This window comes from Argiope bruennichi, chromosome 2, assembly GCF_947563725.1.
Source record: "Argiope bruennichi chromosome 2, qqArgBrue1.1, whole genome shotgun sequence".
Classification (NCBI taxonomy): domain Eukaryota; kingdom Metazoa; phylum Arthropoda; class Arachnida; order Araneae; family Araneidae; genus Argiope; species Argiope bruennichi.
The window spans coordinates 48,283,941-48,299,591 of record NC_079152.1 but is presented as its reverse complement, the minus strand read 5'-3'; the positions used below and the strand labels follow the sequence as shown (position 1 = coordinate 48,299,591).

Sequence of the window (15,651 nt, the reverse complement as noted above, 5' to 3'; positions counted from 1 at the left end):
CCGGACAGATAGACTTTCTTCAAATAAATTTTGCTCAAAACTGGATTGAAATTTACCAATTTGGTGCAAAATCCATAATTCATCCATCTAGTTCTAAACATTTTCAAGTTATCTTTGCCGCTGACAGGCATTTTCCAAAAACATGCTTTTTGAAGTCAGATAGGTCTAAAACATGGAGATTCATCAAAATCTCATGTTAAAATTTTTTTGACAATTACAATATTTTCTCTATATTTAATATACAAGAAAGTAAATGCTATCAGCTACACAATAGTGATTTATTACAATTTCTTTTTCATATATTTACTTCAGAAAATTATTTTAACTTAAGACTTTTATAATATCTGTAATGCAAAATTACATTTTAATGTTAATTATTGCTGGTCTAGTGTTTTATGTATTTTATTTATAGTTTTATATTATCTGATAATCCTGTAATAATTAATGTTTTTAAATCTTTAGCCAATTTTTTTGTCAAGTATACTGTTTAAAATTAGGGTCAAAATATGGAGAAAAAAAAACCTGTACTATTTTAATACGTAACTGCATCAGTCCTGAGTAATAAAAAAAGAGAGAGAAAGAGAGAATATTTCCTCTCTATAGAATCCAACTATGATTTAAAAGAAAGAAGAAAAAAATTGAAATTCAATATCAACAATGTGTTTTTATGAATATATATATTCTTCATTAAATTTTCAACATGTAGAATAGTGATGGCTTTAAAAGTGAATTTTAAATTACATATGTTAATATGTAACTTTCTACACTGATTCTTTTAATACAACTTACTTTCTTGCTTTCAAGATTTGATGAAGTTCTTTTTAGTTTAATTATAAAAGGTAAAGTCTATCAAAATATTGTACCTTAGTTATTAAGGTACAATATTATTAAAAGAAGTTGAATTAACAGTGAAATTTTTTTTTATTTAATTTGTGGGTATTATTGATGATTAACTTATTGCAATGCTCATAACATCCTGTTAATATTTTTCAATTATACCTGTAATTTAAAATAAAATTTCTGTTTTACTGAATATTTTAACAAATGTTTTCTTATCTTATAGATTAAAAATAATATAATTTCTGAACACAAAATTTACCATCTAATTTTAATTGACTAAATAGAATCAAAATATTTCTGAAAATATAATGATACCCAGAAAGCCATATCAGTGATACCTTTTCCAAAATAAGACATTTCATTTTTGCAATCATTTCTTCTCTCTTATTAATAATATGCTTAACATATAAGAATATGTAGAAATGTAAAGATACTAATGACCGTGAACCTTTAGAAAATAAACAAATATTTTAGAACATTTTTGATGATAAATTTTTATATTTGCTATTTATGTCTTTAATTAATATTAACCCTTCGTGTCACTTTGAGTGCCAATCTCTATAAGACACGTGCATGTTTTTAACTTTGCCCTTGTTTGATATAGGTCAATTGACATGTCCTATGTCAGACATGTAAATGAATTTTCAATAACTTCAAAGAAAGTAATCAAAAATTTTTCTTGATTTAAAATTAATAATTTCTTAACCAATTTTTTTCAATATTAAATCAGTACTTAGATAACAAGAATTTAAAAATCATTCCACCCCAAAATCTAGTCTGATATGTTAAATATTTGAAAGGTAGCAAAATGTGATTAAGCAACATAAATAATAATGTTAAATGACATAAATAATATTTTTTTTTCATAATATTCTGTGAAAAAAACTTGGAAATTTATTGTGATATTTCGATCCTTAAAATGGATTTCATATAAAATTTCATTAAACTGACTGATAATATTTTATCATCTAAACTCAGAAATATTCTAACTTAGCTTTACATTCCTGTAAAAGTATTTGATAATCTAATATGAAACACTGACATTTTAATACTTTGAATAAATTTGCAGCATTATTTGTTCTAAATGTTAATACTCATTTGCTTTTCAATGAAATAAATGTTTTCTTATAATTAATAATAGACAGCATAATCTACGATAATATATTTTGGATAAACAAAATGAGTATGCAAAATGAATTTTTTGAAAAAAATTAGTAAATTAATGATGTGGTGCATTTTAAAAATACCATGTCAAATTAATGGTAAAATACATTATACATCTTGTATGGAAGAAAATAAATACATGATGTATCTTATTGTATATAATTCCTTTTATCAAAAGCTGTCCCATCTCATGCATTAACTTTTTCTCAAATATGTAACTAATGAACTTAAAACACTTTTAAATTTTAAGTCTTTAAGGTGTGAGCTCTATTAGCACACACCTTACAGATAGCACAAATATTTTCATGAGCTGTACTTTTTGGGAATAAATAAATTGTACATAAAATATTAGGTTTTAAAAATGATTATCTATTGCTAATGTTATTGCTTATGTCAAAATCTGTATATTTGCTTTTTCACTGCATTTCAAGGTTGAAAATCCTCTATTCATGAAAACAAGAACATTAATTAGTCATGCTATTATAATAATTATCCATCTCTGTTGTATTTTGTAAGCGCAAAAGAAAAAAAAGTTACAATAAAAAAGTTCTGCATTCTTAACAATCAAATTGGCTAATGAAATTAAAACCAAATATTAAAATAGTCTAAATTTTCTCAAAAATTATCCTGTTCCAACAAAAAATATTTTTATGAAAATCTAACTACTCTTTTTTTTTTTTTTTTTTTTTAATGAAAATAATTTTTATACTATTGTTTCGAGTACCTTCTAACAACTTGTTCCCTAATACAAGTTTACATTATCTTCAAATGACTTATTTACCATCCAGATGTAGAAAATATTGTATGCAGATTAGAATCATAAATTTCAAAAGGGACAATTTCTATTCCCCCCCCTTTCTGTTTTGCTAAATTTTTAGTTAATTTTAGTTTAGTTTAAACTAAATTATATTATTTTGTCATTAAATGATTTTAAAAGATTAATTCAAAAATTTAATAAATTAATAAGCTTTAATCTGAATTTAATGTTTATGAAAATATCCATAGTAGATTGCTAGCTAATGCAACAATTATTATGGTACAGTTAACATTTTGGTGACTTTTTTTAATAACAAATCAGCAGATAATCAAAACTTAATCCACTATATTATGTTCTACAAAATTATCAATGATAAATAATTATGCATGAGATTTTAAAATAATATTCGCATTGAGAATTAATGCATCTTTAAAAGGCATATTGGAATTAAAATATTAGTTTATTAAGTGCATATTCTTCAAATAGAAATGATTCCCTTGATTTTAATGCTTCAAAAGGACAAATTCGCAATAGGCAAACACCTTTTCTGTAAATACAATTATGTTACTAAAATGCAATTTGGCTCATAGTATTTTCATGTAATTCTCCATTTGAGCTATTTTGAAATCAAGAATTTCTTAAAATTTCAAATATTTTAAATTTTAATCATGAAAATATTTTTATCTCAACTTTTTATAAAAAGATTGGATTTATTGGAATACACGTTTTTAACTTATTGATGATGAATTTTCAACACTTAAAAAAAGCTGAAAAGTAATTTAATAGAACAGAAATTGCACTTAAGAACAGCTAAAATCTTGTAATTTTAAAAGTGTAATCATATTTGTGATCAATGAAAGTTATTAATATTTAATTAATTAAAAATTCTATAGATCAATAAAGTTAATAGATTATTGATAATTATGATATAAGTGATAAATACAATAAAATCAATAGCACATTTTCAAATAGTTTACTTGCAGATTATTTACACCAATTCATGTTTCATGAAAAATATTTTTAAAAAAGCATTAATCATTTTAATTAAAATCCTAAATGAATTTAAAAGCATCAGCAAAGTGAATTGGACAAACAATATTAGAAATGGAAAATCAATAAATTATTTTTTGCACACAGAAGTATTAACATAAACAATTGGAATAGTATAAACATGGTCTAAAATTATTGAATAGTTGATTAAAAATACTAATACATATCACAAACTATCTTAAAAGTAAAGGGGAAATAACACAGTCTTTACTAATATAGTTTTATAACTAACAAAAGTTTTCCATAAAAAAAAAAACTAAAGCAAATGAACAAAAATAGGGAAAATAAGTTCCTTTATGAAGGTGTAAGAGATGAAGTCTTATTGAATATATAGCTTTAAGAAACAATAATTACAGAGTACACAATTTTCACAACAATCAAAAGCTCATCATACTGTATTCCAAAATACAAATAAACTGAAGGAAAACTTTGTTCAAATAAAACTTAAATGCAAAAACAAAACTGCTTTGAAACTACAAAAAATTAAAACACTTTCTTCTCAAAATTATCACAATGGAAAGGGGGGGGGGAGCTATATTTACTAAAAAATTTTTGAAGGTTATTAATCCTTGATATGAGTCACAGAAAAATGAAAATTGTGAGAGATGCTATAACAGGAAACAATTACAAGATAAAAATACACTGAGAAAGACTACATTAATACATAAAGTAACAGCACTCACTGTTGAAAATTTATACAAAGAAGTAAAAAGAAAACATCAACAATTATGTGTAATACTTTTAAATAAAAAAATTATATATGAATCTACCTTAATTTTCCAAATATGACTTGGTAATTCTGAATAATATAATCAACTGTACATCTGAAGTCATTTTCTAAGGGAAGACTAAAACTTTCAATTTTATGTACACATATTATAGTCAATGCTCTTTATACTCCTGAAAAGAAAATTAATCATGTTTTTAATTTCCATATAAACCTCAGAATAGAAGAAAAATATATTTTTTAAGTATTAACTAGATGAGCTATTTATAAACACAAAAAGAAAGTTGTAAAAGTTATGCTTCAGCCCAAAAAGTTAATTTTAGCTACAGAAATTAAGATTGGATGCAAACTGTTTTCCAAATCCAAAATTTCACACAGCATTTTTCAAATCTTCAATCATTTTTCGGTATCTTTCAATATCAGAAAACATCTGTGAAACTTCTTCCTCAGATAAAGGCCCTTCATTTCCATTTCCATTTATTTTCTCTAAAAAGGATGGATCATCATATTTTGAAGTATCCATTCCAAGTCGGGCCACAACATTTTTTAACCATTCAACAAGATCCATAGGAGTGGTGTCAACAGTACAAGGTGGTACAGGTGGGAATTTGTCTTCCCAGGAATGAGAAGAATTTTTTTCCTTAGAAAATGAAATATCCTTACCAGAAAGATTTGAATTCCATTCACCAGATTCCTCTCCTCTCCGATTAGATGTATCTTTAGACTTATTGCTGCATTTTTCCTTTTCCAACTGTTGTATTCCCTGTCGAATGTAATTCTGAAAAAAATCGGACGATGTTTTCAAGTAGGGCTCAATGTCAGCTTCTGGGTGATTTTGAGTAAATTCATATAATTCGGCAAGTCCTTCTTTTGTTTGTTCTTTACAACCAATTTTCCGAAATATTTCAGTTAAAGCTTCATGGGTGGATTTTGATAGTTTTAAAGGAGAAGATTTGCAACGCTTATGCCTGTTATTCCCACTTGAATTATCATCAGGGAGTGAATTCTTATTGGATGATTTGCGATTATCTTCTTTTATTCTGGCTAATAACTTGTGAAGATAATTTACCAGATCAGATTCTTGACGATCTGAAATGAGAGATAAATGTTTCATTATATCTTCACCTTTTATTTCAACAAGTTTGTATAAAGTTGTTTTGATGGTTCTTATAGGTGTGTCATTAGGCCTTTCCTTCCAAGAAGAAGATGGAAATGTTTTTAGGAACACGTGAATATCCAACAAGATTCGATCAATATTTAAATCATTTATAATGAGACGAATCATTCTTATCATCTTCCATAAACATTTCATAATTAAATCTGTAAAGCGCTCAGAGACATTGAGATTACCAATACAATCATGCAACAACTTAATCAAAGCACTTAAAACATGAGTCGGATTAGCTTTCTGCAATATACGCATAATTAAGACATTGATCACTTTTACAACTAGAGCTCCATCCTGCAAATCATCAAGACGATTATCAAGCATAACTGTTATTAAATGAGGTATCAAGTCTCTAATTACATCTCTACTAGCCTTTTTGGCAAGTGCTGGATTATCAAAAAGTGATGCCAAAGCCATAGTGACACATCTATACAAGCTCACAACATCAGCTTTACAAATGTTTTCATCTGCCATATGCTTATTGTGAGCATAACGATATTGAAGAGCCCCAAATACCAACAACTGATCAACTCTCGATTGTAATACTCTTACAGCTTGATCACTTTTAAGCACTTCTTCAATTTGAGCAAATGCTTGCATTACAACTGGTATTTCTTGTGCAGCTAATTGGGCCATAACAAGATTTACTGCAGTATCAACATCATCAGCACTATTCAAAATTTTTAATGATGTAGCTGGTGGTCGCATTCTGGTACGCGGTAGCTGAATGTCAGGCAAATTCAATATATCATCAGCATTTACTTGAATAAGTCCGGGTAATTGAGCCTGGGGCTCTTTATGTTTAAACATCTGCTCTATATCATCAGTGTCTAACCTTAGACGACCAGATCGTGAAGCTGATGTGGCATTTTGTAGTGCCTTTGGTTCTTCAACTGCAGCGGAATATGATGTATTAAAATGTGCAGCAGGAGGGCTTACTTTAGCAGATGGAATATTACTCTCGACAGGCTTGGAAATTTTTGGTTTAGAGCTACGTTTAATACGTTCTTCTAGCAAACTTAGATCTTTATCAGAAAGCTGTCCAACAAACTTATAAACTTTTTCTCCTTCAATGAAATAAGCTTGAACAACACAATTCAAAGCAGCATTTCTTACACTGTTATCTCGATCAGATATTTGCTTAGCGATTTCTTTCAAAGCAACAGCTGGAGATGGCTGACAAACATTTAAGCCATAACTTTCAATCATGGAGCCCAGTTCTTCAAGGCATTCAGCCCGTTGCCTGGCATTTTTTGACGGTAAACCTTGCATGATATATGAAAACATTTTGCTATAAGGATATATTCTACTGATACTTTTAATTATTTCTCTTACACCCTTACGCACAGCATCTTTTGGGTCTCCAATCTTCAAAATCAAATAAGGTACAAAAGATGCAGCTTCAAGATCTAGCATATGGTAGTTTATGCCCATAAGTGCTTGAAATAAAACTTGTAAATATTCCAAGCTTTTAATCAAGACACTTGGATTTGTATCAAAAAATCTCAAAGCTAGCCATTTTAAAATTAAATCTAAATTGGCAGCAGAAGCCTCAACCCCATTAGATAGGGATTCAATTAACAAATCAATTGCTTTTATATGAAACTTAAAGTCATTATGGAAGCAATGAGAAATCAAAGTTTTACTCCAATTAGCAGCAGTCATTTGATCTCTCAACTGCACATAAAATTCTTCTCTGGGAGTAGTGAAGTTCCACTTTAAAACTTTTAAACCTTTTTCATCGGCCATTCTCTGGTCTTTCATGTTGTTTGCTACAAGAGACGGTGATGTATCAATTTCTTCTTCTTTCTTAGCTTTGGATGTACTAGAAGCTGGTGTTTTAAGAGCAAGTTTGGATTTAGATGTGCTTCTGTTTAATTTACCTTTTCCTCCTTCATCATTAGATGTAGCTTGAGGGGGTGAAGACCTTTCAGCTGGTGGTGCAGCACTTTTATTTGGTTTACTTTTAGTAGTTGTTGCTTTAGCTGGAAGATTTTGTCGAACTTTATTCAACTGATCTACTACAGTTGCTTTAGATGCTGGTTTCATTTTGGATGCAGCTCTGGCCATAGTTTCATAACCAACATGTATCATAAAAGGTAAAAGGCAATCTGCTGCTTTTTTCCTAACATCTGGATTGCGATCCTCTATGCAATTTAATAAAATTGGTACACAAAGAGCAAGTTCAGCAGATGGAAGTGATGTAACAGTAGGTAATTTTTCAGTAAGCCAAGAAAACAATTCTATTCTTAGTAGAGGATTATCAATTCGAAGAGCATCATAAACAACTTCACCCTCAAATAAACTAACAAGTGAGCAATTATCCATCCATGAATTCAAACACTGAACAGCAGCAGCCCTCACATTAGCTTTGTTATCACCAAGGCAAGTAAGTATGCCAGGTGCAAAATTTCGGATTTGCTTAGAACACTGACTACCCAAAGAAGTTCCAAGCATTTGGCATAAATTCAAAGCTTGAAGTGCAAGTCTTTTGTTTGTGTCTGCTAGACGAGGTTTTAAAGCAAGAGGCAATTCACCTAAATTTGGTGATATGAATTTTGCATCGCTTATAATAACAGAAATTTTCTGTAAAGCATCACTTCTTAGATGCCAATCTTTATCAGAAAGATCCGACAATAACTGGGAAGTTATTTGAGAGCTTATATCTACTGTAGGCATTAAATCTGCTAGGTTTACTTGCCCAGAACCTTCTGTTGCATCTCCAGATCCATCTACTTTGGCAGCTTTTCCTTTTACTGGAGGTGGAGGTTTAGAATCCTTCATTTTTTCAAACTCTGAATCAATCTGTTGTAATAATGCAGGTTTTTCATCTTCAAAAAATGACCTTAATGATTTGCCAACATACATGTACATTGTTCCAACTAAGGCTAAAGCAGCATTCCTCACACCAGGATTTGTTGAGGAAAACCCCTTTTTTAAATTATCAATTATTTCTTTCACTTGAACTTTCAAACCAAACTGCTTTATTGCATTTGAAACCCACATTAAAGCTTCTGACTGATTTTTTGGATTTTTTTGATTAAATGCTAAATTTAATACTTCAAGACTAATATAATCTAATGTAGTAGCACTAGCTAGAGCTGTTAGAGCTAATCCAGCATGAACACCACTTTTAGCATCACCAATTTTATCTACAACATCAGATAAACAACATTCAACAGTCACATGTGAAATTTGGGCATTTTCTGCAATGTAAGCAAGTATTTCAAAGCGTAATTTAAGAATTTGAAAATTGTTTTCCTTAAACCCTGGTTTCTTGGCCAGAAGTTTTACAAGACATTGAGCGGGTAGAGAACCTTTTTCCATAGCTTGTGTTGTTTCAAAGAACTTTTCACAAGCTGCAAGCCTATCTTTCCAGTTTGAACTTCCAAGACCATTTATTACATCAGCTGTAAATATTTCTGAAGTTTGAGTCAGAACATCTTCTTCAGAAAGTTCATTTTCTTTGAATTCAGGTTCCCCAACATCAATTTGGCCTCTCTTAGCACCTCCAGATCTTACAGAACGAGCGGCTTGTCCACTACCTTTACTTTTTGCATGCACTGCAGATGTAGGTTTCTTAATTCCCGTTGTGGTCTGCTTAGCAGGTTCAGATTTAACTGGTTCTGGCACTGGGTCTTCTTGTTTGACAGGAGCTGGTCTAATAACAGCAGGTGCAGATGTTGGTTTCTTTTCTATGGTTACTGGTTGTTTAACTTCGGCTTTGTCACAAAAATCTTTTATTTTGGCCATTTTAATGGAATCTACTTCCTGAAGGAAATTTGACATAACACGATCACCAACCACTTTCAATGCAGTACCCAAAGCTTCAGCTGCATTTTCTCTCACGGTACCATCAGTGTCATTCAAAGTTTTTAACAATGAAACTGTAAAAGCCTTTAAAAGTTTCTTATTCAGTTGTGCTGCAGTACATGTAGCAAAAGCCCGAGACAGAAAGGCACATGTCTCAGCTTTGATTTGAGGATTTTTGTTATCTAATGCGGATTGGATATCTTCTAGCATGGCTTCAAAACCACATATATTATAAAGACCATCAATAGTCTCGCGGAGTGGAACAACTACATTTTGTTTTTTCTCTTTAAATTTTTCAAATATTGCAGGAATCATTGCTGATGCATAAGGTTGGAATTTTTTGCGCAATCCCTGTATAAGATTACTCAAACATTTAACAGCCAAACCTACAACTACAACATTTGAGTCTTTAGTTATAAACTTTTTCAAAACTCTAACAAGATCTCCATAATCACCAGGCTCCAGTTTCACATTTGTAGTTAATTGCAGCAAAGTTTCTAAAACTTCTTTCCGTTCTTGCCATTTTTTTGCTTCACACTGCTCATAAAAATTTTTTGGTAATTTTGAAAGTACATCAACAGCAGTCATTAAGTCATATGGATCAACAACAGCAGGTGGAACAAAAGCTTCTTCAGTAGCTTCAGCCTCACCTGTGTCATTCTCTTTAGCCTTAGCAATTTTTTCCTGTTGTGATTTTAAATATCGTGAAGGTACAACTCTTTCCCCAACAGTTTTTTGAAATTCATTTTCTAACTCTGACAGTGTAACTGGTTTCAATGACTGAAGTTGTGTTTTCAATGCATCACCAACCCATCGATATATTTCAACACATAATTGTTTTGACTCTTCTCTCACACTTTTGTCTCTGTCTTCAAGAAGTTTGGGCAAAACTTTTACCAAAGGTTTTAATGAAATAACCTGAGATCCAAACAGATGAAGAGCTTCTCGAAGAGCAACTATACAGTTAGATACAACTTTTGGAGATTTATTTTCAAGTCCTTTGATTAATTCCTCTAAAACAGCTTCTTGTTTTTCAATTTCAATGTACATTAAGGCTATTTCCAAAGCCAATTCTCTCGTTTTTGCTCTAGGTGATGAAAAACACTTGCTCACTAATCCACTCATTATATCATTAACAACTCTTGGAGCACAAGCAGCATTTTCTACAAATGCTAAAACAGCCACTAAACCTTTTTCTTGGGCAACAGCATTGCTGTCTATCACAAATTTCTTTAAAAGTCCAAGATATTTATTGAATTCCGGACTTTTATCATCATCTTGCTGATTAAAAAGTTTGGCTGCATCTTCATAACCACTCACTCTGGCTTTCCATAACTTATGCTGGCACCTTTCTTCAATGGAAAGCTTCAAAAAATCACTTTCTTCCTCCATCTTAAGTATATATTAAGTAGATTCTGAAAAAAGAAATATTTAAAAAGATACAATAAAAGGAAAACATAAAGCAAATATTATCAAATATGAAATGAGACAGTAAGAAATAAAAGAAGAAACTGGTTTTAAATAAAATTAGGGAACAATAAAGTAAATTCATGAATACATGTTACATATTAAATACAATTTGTCAATTAAATTTTGAAACAGAATGTGAATTTTACGGAGGGGACAAGAAACTCAAACAAACCGACTCCATTTTTATCATTTGAAAAACATCTTGCAACAGAAGAAACATTAGAGTTAATAAAAGAAATTAAATTAAAATGTTGTAATTTTTTTTCTCACTTGTAAAGAATAGGAAAAATTACACATTTTATGTACAATGTTACAATTTTTTTTACTTACAACTTAATTATAAATGGAAAATTATTTTATTAATATAAAATATTTTTTAGAAAATTATTAATATAATTTCTTTTATAAATTCATATTTTAATTAAAATAAAAAGAATTCAATTCTAAAAATAATACCCAAGAAATGATTCAAAAATAGCACCACTTTATTTTTCTCAATGAAGAAAGAGGAAAGAAGAGGAGGAGGGAAAATTGCTTTTGTATAAAATAATTTTCTATCAGTTTTCATGTAATCAAATATTAGGTTGACACAAATGTTTTAAACAAAGTAAATAATACTAATGAAAAATCATAATCAATCATTTGATTTTTACCGAAATTCAAATGTGAAGATAAAGAAAGGAAAATGAATATTTGATATATAAGGAATATATTTCACATATTCCTTATATATCAATACTCCTTATATAAAAATTTGATATATAAGGAATATATATATAAGGAATAACCTCATTTGATAATTTTATTCCTCTGTGAAAAATTGGAAAATTTATGATTTTAATTAATTATTTTAAGATTATAGCACTTCATCACTTCAAGCATTCCAATTTTTTTTTAAAGAAATTAATCCAAATATAACCCTTAATATTTAACTTAGCAAGTATATATAGAAATTCATATATATATAATAAATTAGCCTGAAAATCAGAACAATAACAACCCAATTCAAGTAAAAAAAAGGGGGGGAGTTAAAATAAATCCATTGATTTAAGATCAAAACCTACAATTGTAACGCTTAAGAAAAATTTTAAGTGATTAAATGAAAACACTGACATTATAATTTAGGTCTAGGAGCTATATTTTAGGTTTAGTAGCAGATAATGGAAATAGGTTCTAAAATTATAGAGAAATTGTGATACACGAAATATCAGATATAAAACATATGCAACTTCATTTCACTACTGATCCAGATAAACATTTTACAAATTAGCTGACTGTATATTAATTATGTTATAAGAACTTTCAAACAAATCTCAAACCAGCTGAGATAAAAAGGAATACTTGAGTCAATTTGCTTAGACAAAAATTAAATCTATACTATACATATCACATTTGTCTTTCCTTATTTAATTTTCTCTTATTTATAAATATAATGGTTACTGAATGATTTTTAAGATTATCTGGGACAATATTTTAAATAATTTGCTTCTTTCTTAAAAGTTTGTCAATACTATAAATGGATATATATAACATTGGTTGAGAGTATGTAATTTATAAATCAGATTCCCCATATGCAACAATACAAATACAAGCAGTAGCCTTATTTGCCAAGCTATATTCATGATTAACATATCCTCATATAATCATTTATCAGGAAATATTTGTAAAATGTGTAAAACATATTTGATGAAAAAAATAAAAATCATATCTTAATTTTAATATTATATTGAAATAAGCCACTTTAATAACAAATGCTTAATAAATGAGACAGCTCAAAATTATTTAGAGTATATGAATAATTTGCTGGTGGAAATTAAATGCATGACAAAAGTATTATTAATATTTAACGACTGCAGAAAAAAATTCATAAGATCAATCCCATTAAGATTTTAAAAACTTATCTTCTTCAAAAAAATTCACTTAAATTATGTAGTTTTTATAATTAGCTATTATAAAAGAATGAAACATACATAAAACTAAATTAAAATTCAATATTTAACTGACATTGCTAGAACACTAATTGGGAATTCTTTTTAATGATAAAATTATTCTTAAATTGGGTTGGAAATTTCATTTGTCTATCTCAGGTGAGTTTATAATTTTTGGTTCAACATTTTTTAATTATAGCATTACAATATGTCATTATAAATAATATGTAATATATATATACATTTTCATTTTGAAATATATTAAAGATAATATTACAATTTAAAATTAAAATTATTATAAATACACACAATCCAAAGTTCAGAATGAAATATTTTAAGAAGAATTTTTTTAATAGTTTCAAAAGAAAAGTACTTGATATTCTTAATTCATTTTTTTAACCAATTTAACATTTTCTTCTAACTTTACCAATTAATCAAAAATGGAAAGAAAAAAACATTGAGAACTGAACAACACAAATGAACAAAATATAACAAAAAAAAAAAAAAACCCGAATATTTTAATATCTAGAAAAGCTTTAGTTCAAATCAAAATAAGGAACAGAGATTTTCTCTATTAATAGTAAAATAAAACATCTGCAATACTGCTAATATCAAAAAATTTTATCCCCATATATGTTTAGAATTTTTTTTGCGGTAAGACTTACGAAAAAGTAATTAACATTTCTGACAGATTCAATAATTAATGTGATATACGCCTAAGACAAATTAATAATTCTTTCAATTTAAGAGTATAAACAACAAATACTAAAATTGCTTTTTTCACACATAAGAAATCATAAAAATATACATATAAAAGATATTTAACGCAATTTCACTAATATTATTATTCAATTTTAATTCAGGTGTGAGGAATAAAAGATTATTTTATATCCCTGTTTTGATTTAAATTAGAAAAACGTACTATACTAACCACTCTGAAGGTATTCTTAAAACGGTGAAAAGAAGAAAAAAATCAGTCTTTTATTAAGTAAAATATTTTTCTTCACGATCCATCAACAGATCACAACAAGCATTTCACAGATGCTTATTCATTTCAGACAATGTTAAACAAGTTTACATTTACAACAAATATCGGATCAAATTTTAAACCTACGGACTACACCGTATTAAAAACAGTTGCCATATCTGCCACCTAATATTTAACAACTGTCATTTTTTTTCTATGATATTATACCTGGGTGATTTCAGAGTAGTAAAAAAATAGGATAAATAGTAATTAATCCTTACTTACACCATTAAATGCAAAATTTCATTTGATCATCAAGATAAATTATTTTTTCAAAGCTCTTTTAAATTTTCAATTTGTTTTCTGGGACGAAAATGTTTACTTTCTCATTCAGTACTACGCTTACTCATGGGTAAATTCATTTATGATGTGACCTCATAATAATGTAATATTGTGACCAATATTGCAGCATTTGAAGCAACTAAGAATTTGTTTTTTATTACAAAAAGACTGTAGTTCTCTTTATTGTTTAAAAATTTTAGTCATTTTTTTGTTATTGTTCTTTATTTAATACTATTATATATGATAAGAGACAATGGTCAATAAAATCAAAATTATAATCTCCTGCCAAATGGAAACTATTTTGAATTGGCTATTAGTATTTGAACAAATGAAAATACCAGGTATCTGTAATAAAGAAATAAAAGTATGCGTGTGTATGTGTCTGCATATGCGTGCATATGAGTATGAGCGTTGGCGTGTTGACCTAAAGCTATCAAATTTGACGCAAATATACTTTGGAGGATAGAAATGAGCACTTAGAAGAGGGTTTTTTTTTCAATTCAATTAGTTAAAAGTTATATAGACTTTGTTTTCCCACCATAGCCTACAAGATATTGCAAATAAAAAAATAACTTTTACATTATTTTAAATTTCAAAAATTATCTTTCTGATTATTTTATTTCGAATTCTCTTGTATATTAATCTGAAGCCAATAGTAATACGATTTTTATTATAATATATAAATAAATTTACCCGGAATATAGTTATGACGCATAATTTTAATAGCAATGAGGAATCTATATTATTATATTTCAATGACAAGAAGAAGTTAGAAATATTAATTTCAGATTCGACGAATGAATCTGCAGCATCTTTTTATAAAGTCATATTTTATCATATTTATTATATTCGTAGATTATTGAATATGATAATCTTTTAAGAAATGTTAGAGTGAAATTATTAAAACTTTACATTTGTTTTTGGACGCACTTCCCCCCCCCCTCATTGGCTTATGATTTTGACGAAATTTGAGCTTATTTTTATTTGAACTAAATTTGAGCTTATCAGTTTGGTGAATATTTGCGTTTCAGACCTCCCAGAATCAGAATAATACATTTTTGAAATTACGAGTGTTCGTCTGTAAAAACAATTATTCGAAAACGTTTTGGGAAAAATTGCCAAAATTTGGTGTGTGGATTTAAAATTAAATTTATAGATTTCCTTCAAGGTTTGAATGAAACTAAACCAGAAGAAGTTTGGCTATTTGAATATAAGTAAACACAGTAACTACAAAACGAAAAGAGATTAACGGAATTTGGTACACATATATATCATCTAAAGTGTAGATAATAAAGCGTTAAAAACTAAATCCGCCAAAAGGTTAACAATCTGTTGGTCTGTACTTTCCTATGTATGTAAAAGCGATAACTCAAAAGCGCAATGGTTTAAAAATAAATGAAATTTAATATATGATCCTATAAATAC

General features: G+C 28.4%; 1 protein-coding gene across 2 annotated transcripts; it reads right to left on the bottom strand.

The window, feature by feature from the left end:
* Positions 1-3,857: 3,857 nt before the first annotated feature.
* On the bottom strand, positions 3,858-14,036 carry LOC129957300 (cytoskeleton-associated protein 5-like). Of its 2 annotated transcripts, XM_056069573.1 has the most exons (3): positions 13,849-14,036; positions 5,202-10,934; positions 3,858-4,711 (listed from the first exon to the last, which is right to left on the bottom strand). In XM_056069573.1, the coding sequence occupies exons 2-3, from the start codon at positions 10,909-10,911 to the stop codon at positions 4,704-4,706; spliced, it is 5,718 nt and encodes a 1,905-aa protein (XP_055925548.1). In that variant the 5' UTR covers positions 10,912-10,934; positions 13,849-14,036; the 3' UTR covers positions 3,858-4,703. The 2 variants fall into 2 exon arrangements, with proteins under 2 accessions (XP_055925548.1, XP_055925543.1); XM_056069568.1 differs by having other exon boundaries at positions 3,860-10,934.
* Positions 14,037-15,651: the final 1,615 nt, after the last annotated feature.

Excerpts from the sequence above, each read along its gene's own strand:
- LOC129957300 (XM_056069568.1), bottom strand. The coding sequence starts at position 10,911 with ATGGAGGAAGAAAGTGATTTTTTGAAGCTTTCCATTGAAGAAAGGTGC.